The sequence below is a fragment of the Cervus elaphus genome, chromosome 16 (genome assembly GCF_910594005.1).
Source record: "Cervus elaphus chromosome 16, mCerEla1.1, whole genome shotgun sequence".
Classification (NCBI taxonomy): domain Eukaryota; kingdom Metazoa; phylum Chordata; class Mammalia; order Artiodactyla; family Cervidae; genus Cervus; species Cervus elaphus.
In genome coordinates, this window is record NC_057830.1 from 21270984 (window position 1) to 21292053 (window position 21070).

The window sequence follows — 21070 nt, forward strand, 5'->3', positions numbered from 1 at the left end:
GCCAGCACCAGCAGTGTGGCGAGGGAAGGGTCTTTCCTTGGGTGGCTAAAGAATTAAAACTAAGGGCAAGCATGAACTCAGCAGTACAAAGTTGGGAGGAACCTACGGCAGGAAGGCAAAAACTGGAGCACAGTGGGGGAGGCAGCACCTTTAAAAAACATCCACAGTGTGACTGTAAAATTGCAAGTCTTATCTTTTAATAAAATAAGAAATAAGCATGACAGAATGTAGAACTCTAAACGAACATCTCTCTCTCAAAGTAATCACATCCTTAGTACCAACAAAGCTACCCTTGTTGGAGACATTATCTGGAACTCTTCTTTGAGGAAAGGGGGAAAAAAGGCAGTCTATGAGCCACATTAGAAGATAACCTTCCATATGTCGGGCTGTTTAAAAACAGAAAATCCACACTCAGGAGATGACACAAAAAAACTGACAAGCGTGCTGCAGCTCTTATGGAGGTTCCCGAAAGACCTCTAGCAAATTCTGAGCCACAGCATCACCACTGGAGAAACATGTATCCTCCCAAGACAGCCACTTTCAATGGGAGGGCATTCATTTGGATAGAAAAGGTCTACTGTCTAATTTTTAAAAAAATGAAAAGACCCACAAAACCCAGCCACACTCCTTTATAGTCACACTCGCATTTGATTAAAAAAATACAACAACACTCACACATGGTTCTTGTATGAATTCTAATTAAGAGACATTACATTCAGAATGATAGCACTCAAAGTGATAATTTTCAGAAAACTCTAACAGCTTCTTGACCACTGAAGGGGTACATAGGGCGCAGCTGTTTGCCTGAATGTATTTTTTTTTTTTCTTAAGTGACTACTGCCACTCTAATTTTCCTAGTTCGTAGCTCTGTTACAGGTGACTGACCGCAAGTTCGTGTTCCAGACTTTCTTTGCCAACACAGATTAATTACAAGGGAGCCACCCCCACAGTCTTTTAGGGTGAATTGGGAAAGGGCCGGTTAAATGAGGAAACAGGCCACTCCTTGGTAAAAGTTTGTAGTTTTCTTTCCCAATACATCTTCTTTTTATTGAGAACTTCCATTTTTATCCTGTGTTCCTCCTCTGCCATCTCACACTCTCGCTCTATCTGCTGGATTTTGGCCACATGCACCTCATTCATTTGTATCAGCTGCAGTTGTAAGATGGACATTTGTTGATGGTGTTCTTCCTCATGCATCTTTTTTAAAGCACCTTCCTGAGAGGTTTTGCTCCTGTAGTTTTTATTGGCTGTTATTCTGACAGCTGAACACGAGGGTTCAGGTTGAGAGGTCCCCTCACATACTGGAAAATGTATGAACTCTTTCTCATCATCGCACAGTTCTCTATTTGAAACAGCAAATGATTCTGAAAAACAGTAGCAGAAAACATATGTTCAAAGATCTTACAGGCAGAGAGTAAATCAATCCTATTTCAAATGACAGGGTCCCCCATGGCAGGATGACTTGAGACAGCATCTGCTCTGGTCTGCATGGCCACAGGTAACCCTGCCACTCCTGACTTTTAAAAAAACCCATTTAAAAAAAAAAAAAAAACCCATACATCGAAAGCAATTTTCCCTTTAGAAAGTAACAATAATAGGTTTCATCATGTCATTTCTGACACTGCGCACTATGAGAAAAGTGGTCCGAGACTGTGCTTATCAAGGATTGGAGACCTGGGTATGCGGATATAAATTCTAAAATGAAATGTGCACAACCCCCAGTGAGCAGAAGACCACAGTACAAAGCCAGCGGTCGGTTTGCAGATTAAGAAGTTCTCCCTTGGTCTGATCTCCCTCTCTGATTCTCATTCAGCCACGAACACTGAAGTTCAATCTCCACAAGGGCACCATTGTTGGGGGTCCTGGTCACAGATCTTGACCCTTACCCTGGAGAGGCATCTCACAAAGGTTCTTCCTGGAAAGATGAGCCTACATTCCCTGGCTTAACTTCCTCAGACTTCTCTTCAGTCTCCTACAATTGGCTGTTCCCTCTAGCGCTACCATTTGGGGGTCAATATTCAGATCCTACAGACATTTCTGATCCCTCTTATGTAACTTCTCCCTAGCACCTGACAATCCTTCTTGACATTTTTTTCCTCTATTAGCTTCTGAACCATTGCTTTCTCCTAAATTTCCTCTCTGACTGCTCTTTCTTCTGTCTCTCTTCTGGACTCACACTTAAATGTTCCCCTGGAGTTCCTATCTCTGGCTCTGTTTTCAATCCACCCTAAGTAACCCTCATAATCTAATTCCAACCTTCCTTTATCTTCCTTGACTTACTCTTCAAAATCCCAGGTATCCTCCAATTCTACCACAACCTTTATTTTCTCCCATAATGCTGTCTCACTGCTCCTTCTGCCTACAGTTGGGCTCACTAACTGTCTCCAGCCCCTCACTCAAACACATTCTTACTCCAATTTCCCTTCCAGCCTCCTCCCTAACCCCTGCTTCATTCAGGATCAATGCTACTTGCTCTGTGAAACCTCAGTCCTCTCCCTTTCTCTTCTGTTATAGAACTTAACACATCCTAGCATTGTTTGAGGACTGTGACTTATTCATTTCTTTTATCCTTGGGCACCAATTATTTTGCTTGGTACCCAGCAGATGCCTAGTAAATATTTATGCGCTGAAGCTTTGAACAGAAGGGAACAGAGCTTAACGATACAAAACGTTGCCACGTTTGGTGGTGCCATGTTTGCCCTAGTATTTTTATAGGGCAATGATATGAGTATCGGTTAGGGAGTTTCCATAAGGAAACCACTAACATCGCTAACCCATGATTCCATGTGGTAAGACTGGATTCTAGCTTTGACTCCAATGCTTTCTTGGGACGCTTTATATTTCCAATAATGAGAGTCCTCTCCTTAGAGGAACATAACATCAATTTATTAACAGAGTTGATTACATTAGTACGTCCACTCCATTATTCCAGAAGATGGGATGCCGGGAATGTTAATGGCTACTGGGGGAAACCTAACTCGTAACACTCTGTTAATAAAAGGAAAATGGCTGCTGTTTAGATGATTTCACTCCAAGGGGTTAGGTAACAACCATAACTAGTTCCTAATTAAGCTTAAAGAAAAGGTAAAAAAAAAAATCTTACTTTTGAAAGGGAAGGTTAAAAGGACTCCTGCGTCATCCAGAGATAATGAAAATGTCTCCCTAGGAGTCTTCCCAGCTCCAGCGGCTACAGCCTCAATTAGATGTCCTTCCCTCGCGCTCCCACTGCCTCCGGAGCCTACCTCTGGCAGAGCACTTGTTAAAACTGGCGGTTTAACCACTTCCCCTTCAGGTCTCTGAGCGCTTTGAAGACAAACACTGCCTCTGATTCATCCTCCTGGAGGACCCAGCTCAGGGCCAGATACACTGCTGGGCTTGTGAGAAATGTGTGCGGGATGAATTGGCTGCAGAGGGTCACATCGCTCTCAACACAGCACAACTGTGAAGAAAGAACAGCATTCTGCGTGGAGAACCGAGGCGCAGGACAAGGAAGCGGGGACGGCTGAGCACCGAGAGTGGGTTCCCTCAGAAGGGCTCAAATGCAAAGAGGATTACCTCATCCGTTTCCTTTCGAGTCTCAGATCTGAAGCTGTCTTCAAAGAAGACTGGACACATTAGACGTTTTGTGGTACCTTTAGCCTCTTCTCTCTTTGATTTCATTCCAGGGGACAGTTCTGGATACTCCTCTGAGCTTTTAAAAAGCCCATGCCCTGACAATGCTACTCATCTCTCCCAATTTCTAAATGCTTATTTTTATCTCAGTAAGTCTTAGCTTTAGGGGCCTTTTGATGATGACGATGATGACAGCAGCTACCATTTTCTGAGCAGCTAACCAGGCACTCGGCTGGTGCTTGGCAGCATTATCTCATTTAATCCTTACAACAACCCTCTGAGAGAGGTGTTTTTGTTTTGTTTCATTTGGGGGCACACCCCATGGCATGTGGGGCCATGGATTGAACCTGTGCCGCTACACTGGAAGAGTCTTGACCACTGGACCACAGGGAAGTCCTTGAGGGAGGTATTATTATAGAAAACCAAACACAATAAGCTAAAGTCACTTGGCTAGTTGAAAGAACCAGGACTCCAATCCAGGTCTGCCTGACTCCAAAACCCAAGCTCAACTACTGTAACACCCAGCCTCTCAGTATATCACCTGCTCAGCTGATTACTTACATATCTTGAAATGCAGTATTCAGGTTGTATACACTAAAAAACCACTGATTATTAATACTATGGGTGTATATTTCAAATTTTGATCTCCAAATTTCTATCTAGACTTATCAACGTGAAGACAGTATGTTTATGTCTGGGAACAGATAAATGAATCTACTTTAAAAGTTTTTTTTTTTTTTAGTTTAAAAGTGTGCACATTTTAAACTTAAAAAAGCCAGATCTCTCAAGACTCTGCTAGAAGCTGGAGCTTAAAACTAGAGAAGCCCAATGGAGTAGTTAATTAACTTTCACACAAATATTAGCTCCAATGATTGCAAGCTAGTGTTCAGATGGGGAGAGTCTCCTCTTAATTGGAAAAAAAGACTATCCTGGGAATGGCAACCTGCTGCAAACACATACCATGTAATCTCTCTCCCAGGTAAAACAAAGCCAGTAGAAGTAGAAAACAACTGGATCGTGTGCAAAACGGGCAAGAAGGCCTAAAGTGTTTCCTGGGAGCAGAAACACAGTCAAGGGGTGTTCTTCCACTGGGCAATTTGAGTAAGTTTAATTTCATCAGGAAAACCAATGAAGGCAGTCAAAGGATGGGAAGGAAACTAGGTAAGGCTAAAACTCAGCCCTTCTCAGCAGAAAAAAATGGAAACAGGACTGACAGGGAATATGGATAAATAAGATGCTGGGGATGTACACAACTATTGTACATCAACTAAAAGAAACAAGTTAGACTTACTGACTATGGTGGGGATAGATCTTTAAAACATTCTAAGTGAAAAGAGGTAAGAGAAAAAGGAATGGCATCTATAGCATGATTTTTAATCTATGTAAATTTTTAATATTTGCAAAAAATAAAATACACACACACAACACCAATGCATGCTTTCAAGAACACGTGAGAGAATATACAACACATTAGAATGATTAGCGTTCAGGAGAAAAGAGTGCAAGTGGTGAATGGGGATTAAAAAAAAGGACAAAAATAGGGACTTCCCTGGTGGTCTAGTGGGTTAAGATTTCGCCTTCCAATGCAGGGGGTGCAGGTTCGCTCCCTGGTAAGGGAGCTAAGATCCCACATGCCTCACAGCCAAAAAAACAAAACAGAAAATAGAAGCAATAGTGTAACTAATTCAATAAAGACTTCAAAAAATAATAAAAAAATTTAAAAAAAAAAAAGGACAAAAATAATGCTGATTTTTGTGTAAGTAATACATACACAAAAAAGGACTTTTCCAGCCTTTTATATAGCTAGTGTGTCATGACTAGAAATAAAAATCAGTCCCCTGTACTGGAGTTTCCACCCCAAAAGAACAGGATTAAACTAAAAAGACTAATAATGGAATTTATTAAGAAATATTTGATAGGTTGGCATGCCTATGTCTGCATTAGTGGAGTATAGCTGTATAGTAGAGAACTAACAGCATGTGAATTAAATGTAAGTTCTCTCAAGATATTTGAGTCCTACCTGAAAGCTTAGTTTTCCTACGTGTATCTGACATTTGGCCATTCTACCTTCCTGATCACCCCCAGCAAGTTTTGTCGACTCTCTTAGTTTGTTCTGCAAACCTGTTCCCCAAAGATTATGGAGGATAAGTATCAAAGCCAAATTATCACATATCAAAAATCTATAAATTTTTTTATATAAATTCTTTTAATATATTTAAGGGGAAAATATCCGTTTTTTACAAATACGTTCCTAAGTGTTAAGTTTTAAGGCCAGTGCATTCAAATACAGATATACATTTCATGAAAGTTATTGACAAAGCTAAGAACATGCAAGGGATGGTGATCAAGATGACACAGTTGAAGACATCTCACATAAGAAATAGTTGGAGGGAGGCCTCTAGTGGAATGTGTTAGGCTCCTTTGCATAACCTCCAACAAATCTTTGAGCAACTAATTCTGTCACAGGCACTCTGTAAGGTGTCAGGACAGTGTCCGACAGAAATATGAGTTACATATGCCATTAAAATTCCTTCTCATAACCACATTAAAGAAGTAAAAAGAGGTGAAATTAATTTTAGTGACATATTTTTAATCCAATAGATCTAAGGTATTATCATTTCAACATCAATCAATATAAATGTTATGAATAAGACTTTACATTCGGTTTTTTGGTACTAAATCTCTGAGATACAGTGCATGCATTCATAGCACCTCTCAATTCAGTCTCCCTGCATTTCAAGTGCTTACCAGCCTCACATGGCTTGTGGCTGCTCTACTGGACAGCGCGGTAGAGACAGAGGGACACTAGAGACGAAGTTAGCAGAGATACTAACTAAACACACGCACAGAGACCATGCGCCAAAAGATACACGATAGAAGGAGAGCCATAACTCTACAGCAGGTTCTCAACCTTCTCCCCAGCAAGACCCGCAAACAATGATTAACAACTCCAGCTTTCTTTTTCTTTCTTAGAAGTAAGTTGAAATGCAAAATGGGTGAGGTAAGCTCAAAGCTGTTTCAATGTATGGAAAGAGTTCCAGTAGCTTAACTACTAGAGAGTACAAATTATTTTGGACCCAGTTCCCAACTGACAAAGCAACACACTTCTCCACCACCCTCCAGATGTGACCTGGAAACGGGAACCAGACAGCATATGGGCTGTACCTTAAGAACCATCAGCAAAAAGTCTCATGTGCCATATATGTACACACAGCCAATTTAAAGTAAATCTCTTTACAAGTGAGTCTCTAGCAAACGTCACTACAGGAAGGACACTGGGAATCCACATTTATTCCCTTCTTGTTGAAAATTTAGAAATTGTGTTTATGAGTAAATAAGTTATATCCTTTCCTCTAAAAGGCAGGAGGAAAAAAATCTGTAAGAAGAGACTTTCTAGTTCCTACTCAAGAATTTGAAAATGGGGAAATAAGACTGTCGCCTTAGAATAAGCCGATGAAATCAATACACAATCATCCAGACTGCAGATGTGCCAAAGTGAACTGCACGCAGTCCACACCAGCATCTTCCTCAGCATCTCTCAGGGAATAGAAGCAATTTGAAAAGCAGCCCTGCTGATTCACCTCCCCCAGCACCATTCCTTTCACTGCCTCACAGACACAGAATCACTCCAAGGCCAGCATAATGGAGAGGAACTGGCTGAAGTTGTAAACATCTCCAAGGCAAGGACACTGTCAATTAGCAGCAGACCCCACTTTAGCGCAGAAGCAGCAATGAGGATGGAGGAGAGAGAGCTGGCAGTGTCCATATTAACACTGGAAGCTTCCCCGGCTGGGGAACTCAAGAATCAACTTAAACACAGAGATCCTACCCTGAGAAACAACACATGAGTTGCCTGACATTCAACTGGCTTCCTAGATTTAACCTTGGCCAAATGATCAGAAAACAAACATTTGATCATAATTTAGCTTCCCAGGATGATCTGCTGAAAGGAAAAAAAAAAACAAACGTGCTAATCAGAAACATGTTATTATCTTTTCCACTCTACATGAATAACATTCTTGGTTTTACACAATTTCTTGTGACTTTTAATTAACCAGTCCCTCAGAGCTTCAGTTTACTCTCGGGACACTAATAAGTGAATTTCTCATCCTGCAAGCCAAGAGTTGGATTTTTCCAGGCAAATCCTTGCTGTCTGGGTCCTTGGAGGGCCTTACGAGCAGCCTTCTGGCCTTCCCAGAAATCCTCCTCTGCATCTAGGTATATTGTCTGCAAACTCCCATGAATCTTTACATAAAATGATCTTTCCTATTTTAAAAGAGGCAGAAATTACTGACACTTTGTCTATATGCATTCTCACCCTCCACTTGCCTGGAGACATTTCTTTTCAATAGCCCCTTAATTCCAACTTTTTAAAGCCATGATCCACTACTGTTACAGTCTTGATTATGTGACATTCTTTTACTTCCCTAAGAATTATGTATGGCATATTTTTCTCTTTTCAAAAAAGTATATTAAAACTAAAATGAATTTTTTCCAGAATTTCTCATGTTTCCTGGAGTGCACAAACCAGAACTATAGATCACAATATTATAATGGGCAGAAACGCTAGTTTTTAACTTGGGTGACTGCTAAACGGGTGTTTGGTATATTAGTCTCTGTACTTTTGGTAAGTTTGAAATAGTTCACTTTCTCAACGTGGCCTTTTGAGGAACTTGGTGTGGTGCTTTGCACACAATAGGTCCTCAAAAACTACTTTTTGAAAGATTAAAAATATGATTGAGTGAGTATAAATCAAAGTCTCTTTAATATATGAGATAGACTGAGATAAGCAATTAAGGTACTTCATTCATAACTATATTGATGCAGCCCCTTATTTTTCCCTCTTAGGTGATAACAGTGGTTATGAGGCCTGTCTAAGAGAGAGAACAAGGAGAGAAGAGCTTCTGTTTTTATGGACAACATGACTTGAATGTCCTATCTAATCCAGAAATTCTGAATTAAGAAAGTCAAGTGTGATATGAAAGTTATTTTTTTTCTAAGCTCCGTGGAAATGAAGGACTTGAACACTGCAATGTCAAACGGGTACCCGAGGGGAAGGTGCAAGCGGGCGGCAGGCACGATACCTTGGGCGGCGGCCTCAGCGTGGTACTCGGGCTCCTCCTCGGGAGGGCTCTGCAGGAAGTAAAGTTGCTCCGGCAGCATGCTGGCAATCTTCTCCTTCCCCAGGACGTGGGTGCTCAGAAGCGGGCTGACGCTGCGCTTCACTTTCTCTCTCCTCTCGTGGGCCATAATCTTTTTGGTCCGAGCCTTGATGTTCTCCCAGCACTTCTTCAGCTGTTTGAAATCCCGCAGCGACACGCTGGGCTGGGAGTTGTACTCGTGGGCAAGCGCCTGCCAGGTTCGCTGCTTGAGGGCAATAGTTCGCGCATCGCTTTTCTTACACTCCAGCACATACTTGTACTTTTCTACTAACGCCAGCAGGATGCTCTTTTCCAATTCTGAGAAGTATTTGGCAGGTTTTATGATTTCGTTGTTTTGCATTTTCCACTGTGTTTCTCCTGGCTGTTAGCTATCCTGGAACAGGAAGTTTGAGACAATCATTATCAACTCCAGCTATAAAGGCATCAGCTAATCACTCAAGCTCCATCCCTGACTTGATTCCCTTGTCTGAAATACGGCACTTTGCCCCCCTCTTTAGTATTAAGTTGTGATATTCTCAAGAAAACATTCAGAAGTTTACCAGGAATGAGGTTTTTACTTAAGAATAGATTTTCAAGTGGGGGTTCCCTGGTGCCTCAGATGGTAAAGAATCTACCAGTCTGCAATGCAGGAGAAGCAGGTTCAATCTCTAGGTCATGGGGATCCCCTGGAGAAGGGAATGGCTACCCACGCCAGTAGAGGCTTTGCTGCACTTCTTGGCTATTTTGTGATTACCTGGTTATTGTGTTTAGTCCTGTCTGACTCTTTTCTACCCCATGGGCGTTAGCCCACCAAGTTCCTCTGTCCATGGGATTCTCCAGACAAGAATACTGGAGTGGGTCGCCATGCCCTCCTCCAGGGGATCTTCTCAACCCAAGGATCGAACCTGCATCTACTGTGTCTCCTGCATTGCAGGTGGATTTTTTTTTTTTACCATTGAGCCGCTGAGGAAGCCCCTATGTGGTACAGAACAGCCAAAAAAAAAAAAAAGAAAAGAAAAGCTGAACATCTACGTGGAACTCTATTGTGTTAGTTTGTTTCTCCTAAACATTAAGGAACTGCTAATTCCTCAAATTCATGTTAGGCACCTTTTGAACTAAACAGGTCTCTCAAAGTTTTGTTACAGCTGAAGATAAGAGAAGGCAGTGAGTGACCTAATATAACAGATAATATAAATACTACCAAGATTTTAGAATCATCCAGAAATCACCCCAGAAGATCTGACATTTCCATCGCTATGTTTGCGGCTGCAGATAGGTCCATGCTCTTAGAGGAATCTCAATTTCTTTATCTTTAAAATGAGGACTTGGAATCTGTAATCCTTAAACTCTAAGGGCCACTTTTTTTTTTTTTAAGGGCCACTTTTAAAAGTGTACTACTGCTGCTGCTGCTAAGTCGCTTCAGTCGTGTCCGACTCTGTGCGACCCCATAGACGGCAGCCCACCAGGCTCCGCCGTCCCTGGGATTCTCCAGGCAAGAACACTGGAGTGGGCTGCCATCTCCTTCTCCAATACGTGAAAGTGTACAGTTACATGTAAATCATTAATATAATTTTAGAGGTGTAAGGGCCTGAACGCTTTAAAGATTGAGTCCAATGTCCCTCTTTTTTTCCCCTGGACATTTCATACAAATGGAATAATCTGTGACTTGCTTGTTTCACTTTACATAATGTTTTCAAGGTCTGTGTACATTGTGGCACATATCAATACTTCATTCTTTGTTATTGCCAAAGGATAGTCCATCTTATAGCGCAGTCTATATCCTTTACCAATTAATGAATTTTTATTTTATTTATTTTTGGCCATGCCGCACGGCATTGGTGCTAGCAGTAAAGAACCCGCCTGCCAATGCAGGAGACATAGAGCTGCAAGTTCAATCCCTCGGTCAGGAAGATCCCCTGGAGGAGGGCATGACAACCCACTCCAATAGTCTTGCCTGGAGAATCCCACGGACTGAAGAGCCTGGCAGGCTACAGTCCATCAGGTCACAAAGAGTTGGACACAACTTAGGACACATGCCCTTATCATTATTAGAATCTATATACCATAGATTAGCATATTAAAAAGCAGAGACATTACTTTGCCAACAAAGGTCTGTCTAGTCAAGGCTACGGTTTTTCCAGTGGTCATGTATGGATGTGAGAGTTGGACTATAAAGAAAGCTGAGTGCAGAAGAATTGATTCTTTTGAACTGTGGTGTTGAAGAAGACTCTTGAGAGTCCCTTGGACTGCAAGGAGATCCAACCAGTCCATCCTAAAGGAGATCTGTCCTGGGTGTTCACTGGAAGGACTGATGCTGAAGCTGAAACTCCAATACTTTGGCCACCTGATGCGAAGAGATGACTCATTGGAAAAGACCCTGATGCTGGGAAAGATTGAAGGCAGGAGGAGAAGGGGACGACAGAGGATGAGATGGTTGAATGGCATCACTGACTCAATGGACATGAGTTTGGGTAGGCTCCGGGAGTTGGTGCTGGACAGGGAGGCCTGACGTGCTGCAGCTCATGGGGTCACAAAGAGTCGGACACGACTGAGCGACTAAACTGAACCATAGATTTTTATATTTTTAATAAATGTAAAAAGTTATACCTTTTTATATTTTTTAAAAAAAACTGTATATAGGTAACATACATAGTGAAATGATTACTACAATTAAGCTAAATAACATATCTCCCCACATAGTTACCTTCTATGTGTGTGATGAGAGCACCTAAAATCTAGTCTCTCATCATATTTCCAATATTCAGTACAGCATTATTATAGTCTCATTCCTGTACCTTAGATCTCTAGAATGATTCATCCCACAAAACTGCACCTTGTACCCCCTTAACCAACATCTCCCCATTTCCCCCACTCCCAACTCCAGTCCCTGGTACGCACTGTTCTACTCTCTGCGTCTGTGAGTTCGAATCACCTGGTATTCTTAGTATCATTTCACAATTATCTCTTACTCAACTATGACTCCCTAGGTCATCTTGCCATCCTCCCCAGTGCTGAGCCAGCATCTTTCACACAATAGATGCTTAATAAATGTCTTATTCCACTGAACCTATGTGTTTTATGACCACATACTCTCCCACATCTTTTATTCAGAGAAAACTTCCTACAAAATTAATCTCTCAGGTTCATCATGGCAAGAATGTCACTAAGCAACAGAGAATGCACCAATAAAACAAGCGGAGCACTGTCCTCTGTGCAAGGTTGATATGCCCCATCCTCTTTATGTTCTTCAAGCCTCTTGAGTTTTCAGAATAACAGACAAGTATCAAGATACTGATGATGCAGTCCATTTAAAACTGACCAACCCACTATGAACAGAAATAGACACTAACTTGAAAGGAGCCCCACTAGCCAAAAATGGGACATGTGAATAAGAGTGATGGGTACACTAAGATTCATCAAATTATTCTCTTGATCTTCGTATTTGAAAAGTTCCATAGGTAGGTTGTGGGGGAAAGACTGTGGCTTTTAAGTTTTAAAACACTGACTTAAACTCACACCATTATACAAGTCAGCTCTTCACATACTATGCCTGGGAAGGGGTTGCTGTAATTTTGTTGTTTTTTTTAATATTTACTTGGCTGTGTTGGGTCTTAGTTGTGGTTTAGAGAATCCCCATTCCGTCACGCAGGATCTTTCGTTGCAGACTCTCTAGTTGCGGTATGCAGGCTTAGCTGCTCTGAGGCATGTGGGATCTTAGTTCCCAGACTAGGGATTGAACCCGCGTCCCCTGCACCACAAGACAGATACCTAACACTGGACCACCAGGGAAGTCCCAACTGTAGTTGTAAATAGCTGAAATCTGTGAGACCTGAGCGTGGAGGGGACCTGGCCAGATCAGAGAACCTTTAAATAGAAGCCAAGGAAATGTGGACTTAACATGAGGGCAACAGAACCTGCTCGGGGTCTCCCACCATGTACCACTTCCTCCCAAAAGTTAATGTCAGTGTGATCAGTGTCTCAGATACAAGGTGCCTGCCCTCACATTCGTTATGAACACATCCACATCAAAAATCGCGAGCTTTAGCCAAGCCAGAGGCGGTCTGGCCCTCAGGTCTTGGGTAAAGAGAAATGTTGCTGTTGTTTAATTGCTAAGTCGTGTCCGACTCTTTGCAATCCCATGGACTGTAACTTGCCAGGCTCCTCTGTCCTTGGGAGGACAATTTATCTTTGGAGACAAGTCCTGAACTCCTAAATTACCAGGCCTATGCTTCAGCCACATGGCCCTAATATTGCTATGATGATCCAATTCAGACCCCATCTTCCCCAAAGGTCCAAAATTAATGTCCCCCTTCATCAGTACTCTTATTTCCTATAAAGCAGCATTTCCAAACTGAAATTTATTAACACACGCTCCTTACAATATATCTCTTCCTATAGTATCTCTATCTACCAAGATGTCTATGTTCAATTTTATGTTCTATGGTTTATGTTTTATGTTCTATGGTTTTTATTATGAAATCAATAGGTATACCAAATGTTCTTAACCTACACACTACACTATATGAAGCCCACCCCAACTCTTCTGCCCCCAGATGTCTACCTTCCCCCATGCCCCACTGTTTTTAAGAATCACTGCTATGAGGATTGGGAATCTGATTCCCAAATGAAAAAGGGACTGTTTGCTATTTCATTCTATCAAAGGTAATAATATCTTACATACGATATACATTTTCTTTCTAAATAAACCTCTTTTTCCTATCCTTGATTATTTCTTCAAAATTGTGTACCAACTGATATTCCCACTTCACTGACTTCTGCTGTTAACATTTTTTAAAAATCTGTGCCAATTGTGGAGGTGAAAAATATGTCCCTTCACTGTTTAGTGATATATGAATTGCAGCTCCCAAGCAAATAGGCCACACTCTGCCTAACAAAGTCCCTGTGATACTTGGTGGAATTAAAACTACAGGGAATTAGTTCCAGGCACTTGAATTCTTCCTCACAATGTGCAGTACCACTAACTGCCACCAGGGGGTGGTGGGCTGGTGGGGAGTCTAAATTCATAAAGGATCTTAACCTAAGTGTGGCCAGTTTGGTCTCTAATAAGAGCAGTAATAACAATAGCAGATAACTGTTATTGAGGCTATACTGTAGGCACGACACTATACTAACTGCTTAATATGCACTATATCATTTAATCCTCCCCAAAATAGCCCCTGAGAGCATCATTTGTTACACTGCTGAAACAAAAAAACTATGAAAGTACCAGAAGAAATTATACAACTCTCTCAAAAGCAAATATTCAGAATTACCAACACCTGGGGACCATTAATAGCCTATTAACTAAACTGTTATTTAATTACTAGCTAAGTAAATCGAAAGTTACCAATTTACTTTGCCTAATTTTGGAGAACAGCAGGCCTCCCTTGGCTATGTGATTGCATCCTTACGGGCTATAAAAGGATTCTGGTATGAAGACAGCGTACCCCAAAGGTCCCCTACGGATTCCTCAACAGCCTTCTGAAGTGGGCTATACATCCCCACTAACCGATTATTATTCCTATTTCCCAGATTAGAAAAATGAGGCTCAGTATCTTGCCTGTGGTCACACAAATAGTAAGTAGCAGAACCAGGATTTAAACCCGGGTCTGACTCCATGCCCAGGCTGCTCTCTGCTCTGCTTAGCCCACTTCTTTCAGACCTAGCGAAGCCTCTAGTGCCCTGCTCGAATTACTTGTCAATCAGCAATCTAATCGTCAACAGGGAAAGGTCCTAGGGTAGAGCAGCCTAGGAGCTGTGCCTGCTTCTGTCCATCTCCATCTGTTGGCTCCTCCCCTCCCTTTTCTTTCAAACCTAGGGTCCACACCCCCGCCCCCACCCAGGTGCACTGCTCTCGCTCTAACCAGGGGACTGAAATAATTCCCACTGTTGGTCTGCTAAGAATATGTGTTTGAAAAGTAACTGTAGCAATAATACGGAGCTTTAAAATGGTCAAGGCTCAGGGACACTGGATGCTGACATTGTGCTGGGGCGCCTGACTGACAGTCCTAAGAAAACAGACACTTCCCGCAGAAAGAGATGTCCGGGCAAAGCTTATTAGTAGAAACTTCGAGACTAGAAAGCACCTTCTAGCTTAAAACTGCTGAGGAATGTCCATCAGTTCAGTTCAGTTCAGTCGCTCAGTCGTGTCCGACTCTCTGCGACCCCATGAACCGCAGGCACGCCAGGCCTCCCCGTCCACAACCAATTCCCAGAGTCCACCCAAACCCATGTCCATCGAGTCGGTGATGCCATCCAGCCATCTCATCCTTTGTCATCCCCTTCTCCTCCTGCCCTCAATCTTTCCCAGCATCAGGGTCTTTTCCAATGAGTCAGCTCTTCGCATCAGGTGGCCAAAGTACTGGAGTTTCGGGAATGTCCATAACTGGTTATATATGACAACATAACAAGCCTCTGCTGCATCGACTTTTATTAGAAACTGCCCCCAGCTCTACTCCGTATGGATCATCTTTTCCGTCCATTGTTCTGCTAGACAGAGTGCAGATGCATGGTTGTAGGACAACAAGCAGCCCAGAGACCCTCCCATTGTGGGCCCTCAGCAAAATTGAACAAATCAATGTCTTTTGATACAGACATAAAACTGCCTACCATGCACAGAATGAGTATCATATATGATAAATAATCAGTACACCAAAAGCTGCAGTAAAGTAAAAATGGTCAAATAAAATAGCAAAATCCAAATACAATGGAAATTCCTCTTGGGCTAAGCAAAGACCCATAGACAGAACTAAATAAAATAGCAGGATTTCAATATTATAAAAGAACAAAGAGGAAATAATCAGCACAATTCCCAAAACAATAACACTGACTAAACCACCAGAAGATCGTAATAAGTACATTTACTATCCACCTTAAAAATCCATCTGTTAGGGGACTAAATGTTTGTATTCAACCCATTCCCCTAAAAAAACTTATCTGTTGCAACCCTAACCCTCACAGTAACTATATTTGGAGATAGGCTTTTAAGGAAGTAATTAAGATTGAATGAGAAACCAGGTCAAGAAGCAACAGTTAGAACTGAACATGGAACAATAAATGGACTGGTTCAAAATCGGAAAAGGAGTGCATCAAGGCTATATATTGTCACCCTGTTTATTTAACTTATATGCAGAGTACATCAAGCAAAATGTTTGGCTGGATGAAGAACCACAAGCTGGAATCAACATTGCCAGGAGAAATATCAATAACCTCAGATACACAGATGATTCCACCCTTATGGCAGAAATCGAAGAGGAACTAAAGAGCCTCTTAATGAAGGTGAAAGAGGAAAGTGAAAAAGCTGACTTAAAACTCAACATTCAAAAACTGAAGATCACAGATCCAGTCCATCACTTCAAGGCATAAGGATGGAGAAACAATGGAAAAAGTGACAAATTTTATTTTGGGGGGCTCCCAAATCACTGCAGATGGTGACTGCAGCCATGAAATTAAAAGATGCTTGCTCCTTGGAAGAAAAGCTATGACAAACCTAAACAGTGTATTAAAAAGCAGAGACATTACTTTGCCGACAAAGGTCCATCTAGTCAAAGCTATGGTTTTTCCAGTAGTCATGTATGCATATGACAGCTGGACCATAAAAGAAGGCTGAGCACTGAAGAATTGAGGCTTTCAAACTGTGGTGCTGGAGAAGACTCTTGAGAGTCCCTTGGACTGCAAGGAGATCAAGCCAGTCAATCCTAAAGGAAATCAGTCCTGAATATTCATTGGAAGGACTAATGCTGAAGCTGAAGCTCCAATGTTTTGGCCACCTGATGGGAAGAATAGACTCATTGGAAAAGACCTTGATGCTGGGAAAGATAGACGGCAGGAGGAAAAGGGGAAGACAGAGGATGAGATGACTGGATGGCATCACTGACTCAATAGACATGAGTTTGAGGAAGCTCCAGGAGATGGTGAAGGATAGGGAAGCCTGGCATGCTGCAGTCCATGGGGTCGCAAAGAGTTGGACTGAGTGACTGAACAACGAGATGGAATGAGGTCATAAGGGTGGAGTCCTGGCTCAAGAAGATTAGTGACCTAATAAGAAAAAACAAGAGAGCTCTTGTTCCCTGCCTCCCCAGTCACCACCATCCCCTAGGTTACAAAGAGGTCGTGTGAGAACACAGAGACGGCAGCCACCTACAAGCCAAGAGAAGAGGCCTCAGAATGAAACCTACTTTACTGGCACCTTGATCTTGGACTTCCTAAGCTTCCAGGACTGTAAGAAATAAACTTTTGTTGTTTAAGTCCCCGCCCCCCACCAGTCTGTGCTATTTTATATGGCAGGCCAAGGTGACTAATACACCATCCAATAATACTCTAAGTCCACCAAGGATGAAACTAATTCCTAAAATTTGGGCAAAAGCTAGAGAAAGTTGGCCAGATTTGACCCAAAATCGTGACACTGAGACTTCAGATAGATGTTAGGATATGAACTACTGCTCTTAAAGTGAAGTGAAGACACTGGATGCAGAAAACCTGGGCTCAAATCTTAACTTTAGCACTCACTTACCGGTGTGATCCTGGGCAAGTCAATTAACCTCATGCCTCATCCGCAGGAAGAGTTAACACCCCCCATTCTGCCTGAGTCCCTCTATATGACTGCCCTGCAATGGAAGTCAAGAAGCACAGACTAGATCTTCAATAGATTTTAGTTCTTTCCACCCCGCTCACCCATACTGAACTGCTTCCAAAAGTAAAATAATGGTCTAAATACAACATACACCCAAATACTTATTGGCTCTTCTACTCACCGGCAAAAAAAAAAACCTCAACAGATACGTAATGAATTCCTGCCAAAGGTTCAGTACTGTCCTAGAATATGTGCAAGATGAAAAGACAAGCTGAACCACAGAGCCTGGAAGGAGCCCTGGCATGCAGAAACTGATCATCAAAAGGACAGGCACACTGAAACTCAGACCATAACACAGGACAAAGCACCCTGGGCATTCAGAAGAGGGAAGAGGTTAACTTGCACTCTTCATGAACAAGAGGACATTGGAGCTAGATCTTTTAAGAATGTATAGGATATGAACAGAGAGCGCTGAAGGAGATCATGCAGATAAATAATTGATAAGGAAGGGCCTGGATTCTGAGTGGCGGCGAGTTAATGGAAAGGAGGCAGTGGTATGCCAGGGGCTGTTTCAAAGTGAGAAATGACCAGGATGTGTGTGTGTCTACACTAGGGTCGGGGATCAAGAGAAAGCAGAGGCAAAGAGAACGCACAAGGATTAAATAAGCACCTGCATGTGCAGGCATTGGAAGGGAGAGGGGTATGTCTTAAGATTCAGGAGATCATGGTCCAATGAGGACACAACACAAGACAGTGTACTGTGGATGGGCCGGTGACAAGACAGTGTGCTAAGCACAGAGAAAGAAATGTGCCCAGGGATGTGACCCCAAGATTGGGGAGGACCTAGAATGAAGACCTTAACTCCCATCAGAACAGACTCAGAATTGGCATTAGAACAAAGCAGGGCAACTTTGGAGAGAAGGAAAGTATACAGAACTGGCGAGTGAGCTGCAGGAAATGCAGCAGCCAATTCCCTGAAGGGGGTCCTGGCCACGGGTTATGGGTGATCAGTTTGTTCTAAAGAGTAGAAAGGCTATTTCCTATCCTGGTCTATTGACTGTCTCCTCTCTCAGCATCCCCCCAAACAACCTTTTTCAGGAAACAACATCGATCCTAACATGTTAAACTCACAAGGGATTTCAATCCAATCTTCTCACCTTACAGATGAGCAAACGGAGTCTCAGAGCAAACCACAGGGGTTCCTAGAGACAGAGGAGGGGCTACAAGTGAAGCTTCATCATTTGTTTGCAACCCCTCCCCCCAGATCTCTTCTCTGGAACCCTCTCATCATCAAGATGCCCTTTGGATAGGTACCCTCAAGCCCTCCCCCTTACCCCAACTGAAAACGAGGCCACCGCCCTCAACTCTGACACTCACTCTGTGCCATTAGGCAAGTCCGCTTTCCTCCTGTTGATTCCTCATCCCTAAATTATAAAACTACCATGCGTGTTCTCTGAAGCCCCATCCAGTGCTGTAGCCCACACTAACAATGCTGTTACAATGGTTTTTCTGCAACCTAACTTCCATGGTCCTTTGCCAAAGATGCATAGATGGCATTTTCTGATTATTTAGGAGGCTAGTGGGGCTACTAGCCAAAGAAAGAGAACACTGCAATAGAATAGAGTAAACTCAGCACTTTAGGGGAGGTGAGCCCAGGTTTAACTCTGTAGGTTATTTCTAAGTGAAATGTCTAAAGCAAGTGATGGACCCCTCCCTCACTACTGCAGCCCAAGCTCCTTGAAGAGCACTTGGTATACAGCAGGGAAATAAATATAGGGGAAATATATGCTGAAACTAACCTGCTCGCCATTTGTACTTTCTTTACCTAATTATATCTAGATGTCCCACTATGTTAAATTTCTCCTTTTATCAAGGATTTATCATAATAAAAATCATACTGTTGTACTGTATGCCTAATTTTTAAAATGTATTTATTTATTTTTGGTTGCACTGGGTCTTTGTTGCTGCGTGAAGGCGTTCTCTAGTTGGAGTGAGCAGGGCCTACTGTCTAGTTGCGGTGTGTAGGCTTCTCATTGCAGTGGCTTCTCTTGTTGCAGAGGATGGGCTCTAGGCTCATGGGCTTCAGCAGCTGCAGCACAGGTTCTCACTAGCTGTGGCTCTCAGGCCCTAGAGCACGCTAGATTCAGTAGCTATGGCTCATCAGTTGCAGCTCACGGGCTCTAGAGCACAGGCTCAGCAGTTGTGGCTCACAGGCTTTAGTTGCCCACAGCATGTGGGATCTTCCCGGACCAGGGATCGAACCTGTGTCCCCTGCACCAGCAGGGGGATCCTTATCCACTGTACCACCAGGGAAGTCCCTGCATGTCAAATTTTTAAAAGCCTAGCTAGAGCTATGATGCCTTCCTGATTTCATCTGACGCAGTGCAAGCTCAGTCACTCGGTCATGTCTGACTCTCTGCGACCCCATGGACTCCAAACTGCCAGGCTCCTCTGCCCATGGGATATCCCAGGCATGAATACTGGAGTGGGTTGCCATTTCCTCCTCCATCTGTCACAGAGGTTAAGAATCATCAGACACTCCTGTTCCCGCGCACACTTTGCCATGTACCTGCTCTCACGTGTTCAGACCTGTCTACTCAGGATGCCCTCTCTGCCTTCTTTCTTTAGAAGATTTTCCAGTCTATACCCAGCACTAAACTTGCTTCCTCTGGTGCTCTCCCTCCTCTTCTCCTTCACCACCCACTCCAGGTGGCCAAGTAACCGGGAAGTGTTTATTTTTACCATCTGTGTCTAAGTGTGATCGTGAGCAGAACCAGCCTTGTGTTTAAGGCAAGGGGCTCCTACCTCCCATCTCCCACCCCCCTCACAGTTCCCTCTGCCAACCAGGGGAAAGTTCTTAAAGGTCCTGACCCCTCCCCTCCTCTCCCCTCAGCTCCATCCCAAACCATGTCCCCACACTGTCCCAGTCTCCCTGAAATTCCCTTGGGATCATTACTCAAGTACCCTCCACGGAAAGTGCTTTTACAAAATGCAAGTCCCCTTACGTAGGTGTTCCTTCTCCGGCCTGCTTCTCATCTGAGGACAATCTCCTCTTCGGCAACACTCACCACTTCAGCAACAGCAGCTCTCAAGTCGCAGGGCCCGGGGTCCCACGTGTTTACCTTTTCCTTCAGCCTCAGAATTACTCTGTACTAGTCTATCCATAGCCTCAGGGGGTCCCCTATCCAAGTATGAGCTCTTGTGGCTTGGAACTGTATTTTATTTGTATCTTGAGCACATAGCTGATTCTTGGCGTTTGATCTCAAGAAAGTAGGGATGTCAGGAAGAACCTCTCTCCAGCCCCATCCTCTCCCCTCAACACTACATACATTTCCAGTTGTCTCCTGGCCACCTCCATCTAGTTGTCCATCATGGATACCTCAGAAATCTCCCAAAGCGAATGAATTATTCATTCCCAAACCTCCGATTTCTGATGATTTCAGCCACCTCAGTATGCTCTTCAATCCCATGGATCCACTCATCAAGACCCACTTCACATTTTACCTCTGTATCTCTTTTCTCCGCTCCCATCCTCACCGCCTGTGTCCACGGTCAGCCCTAATCTCCCAAAATGACCTCCCAAACTTCCGGCCCCTCAAGGACTCTTCCTAAAACACAGTGATGATGCCATAGTCCTGCATGTAGACCTCTGGTGATAAAGTCCAAACTGCTCACAAGGCATTCCAAGGCTTTTCCAGATCTGGCCCCGATTACACTGCCCCCACAACACCCTTTCCCTGTATGT

At 43.1% G+C, this 21070-nt stretch overlaps 1 protein-coding gene across 3 annotated transcripts in view; it reads right to left on the reverse strand.

Annotated features, from left to right (window-relative positions):
- Positions 1 to 676: 676 nt before the first annotated feature.
- The window catches only part of MSANTD3 (Myb/SANT DNA binding domain containing 3), a 30516-nt gene continuing 10122 nt past the window's right edge, over positions 677 to 21070 (reverse strand). For all 3 annotated transcript variants that reach the window (XM_043927457.1, XM_043927455.1, XM_043927456.1), the window contains 2 exons: positions 8697 to 9147; positions 677 to 1364 (listed from right to left, as the gene is read on the reverse strand). In XM_043927457.1, coding sequence (XP_043783392.1) covers positions 955 to 1364; positions 8697 to 9114 — 828 coding nt within the window. In that variant the 5' untranslated portion in view covers positions 9115 to 9147 and the 3' untranslated portion in view covers positions 677 to 954. The remainder of the gene's footprint in view (positions 1365 to 8696; positions 9148 to 21070) is intronic.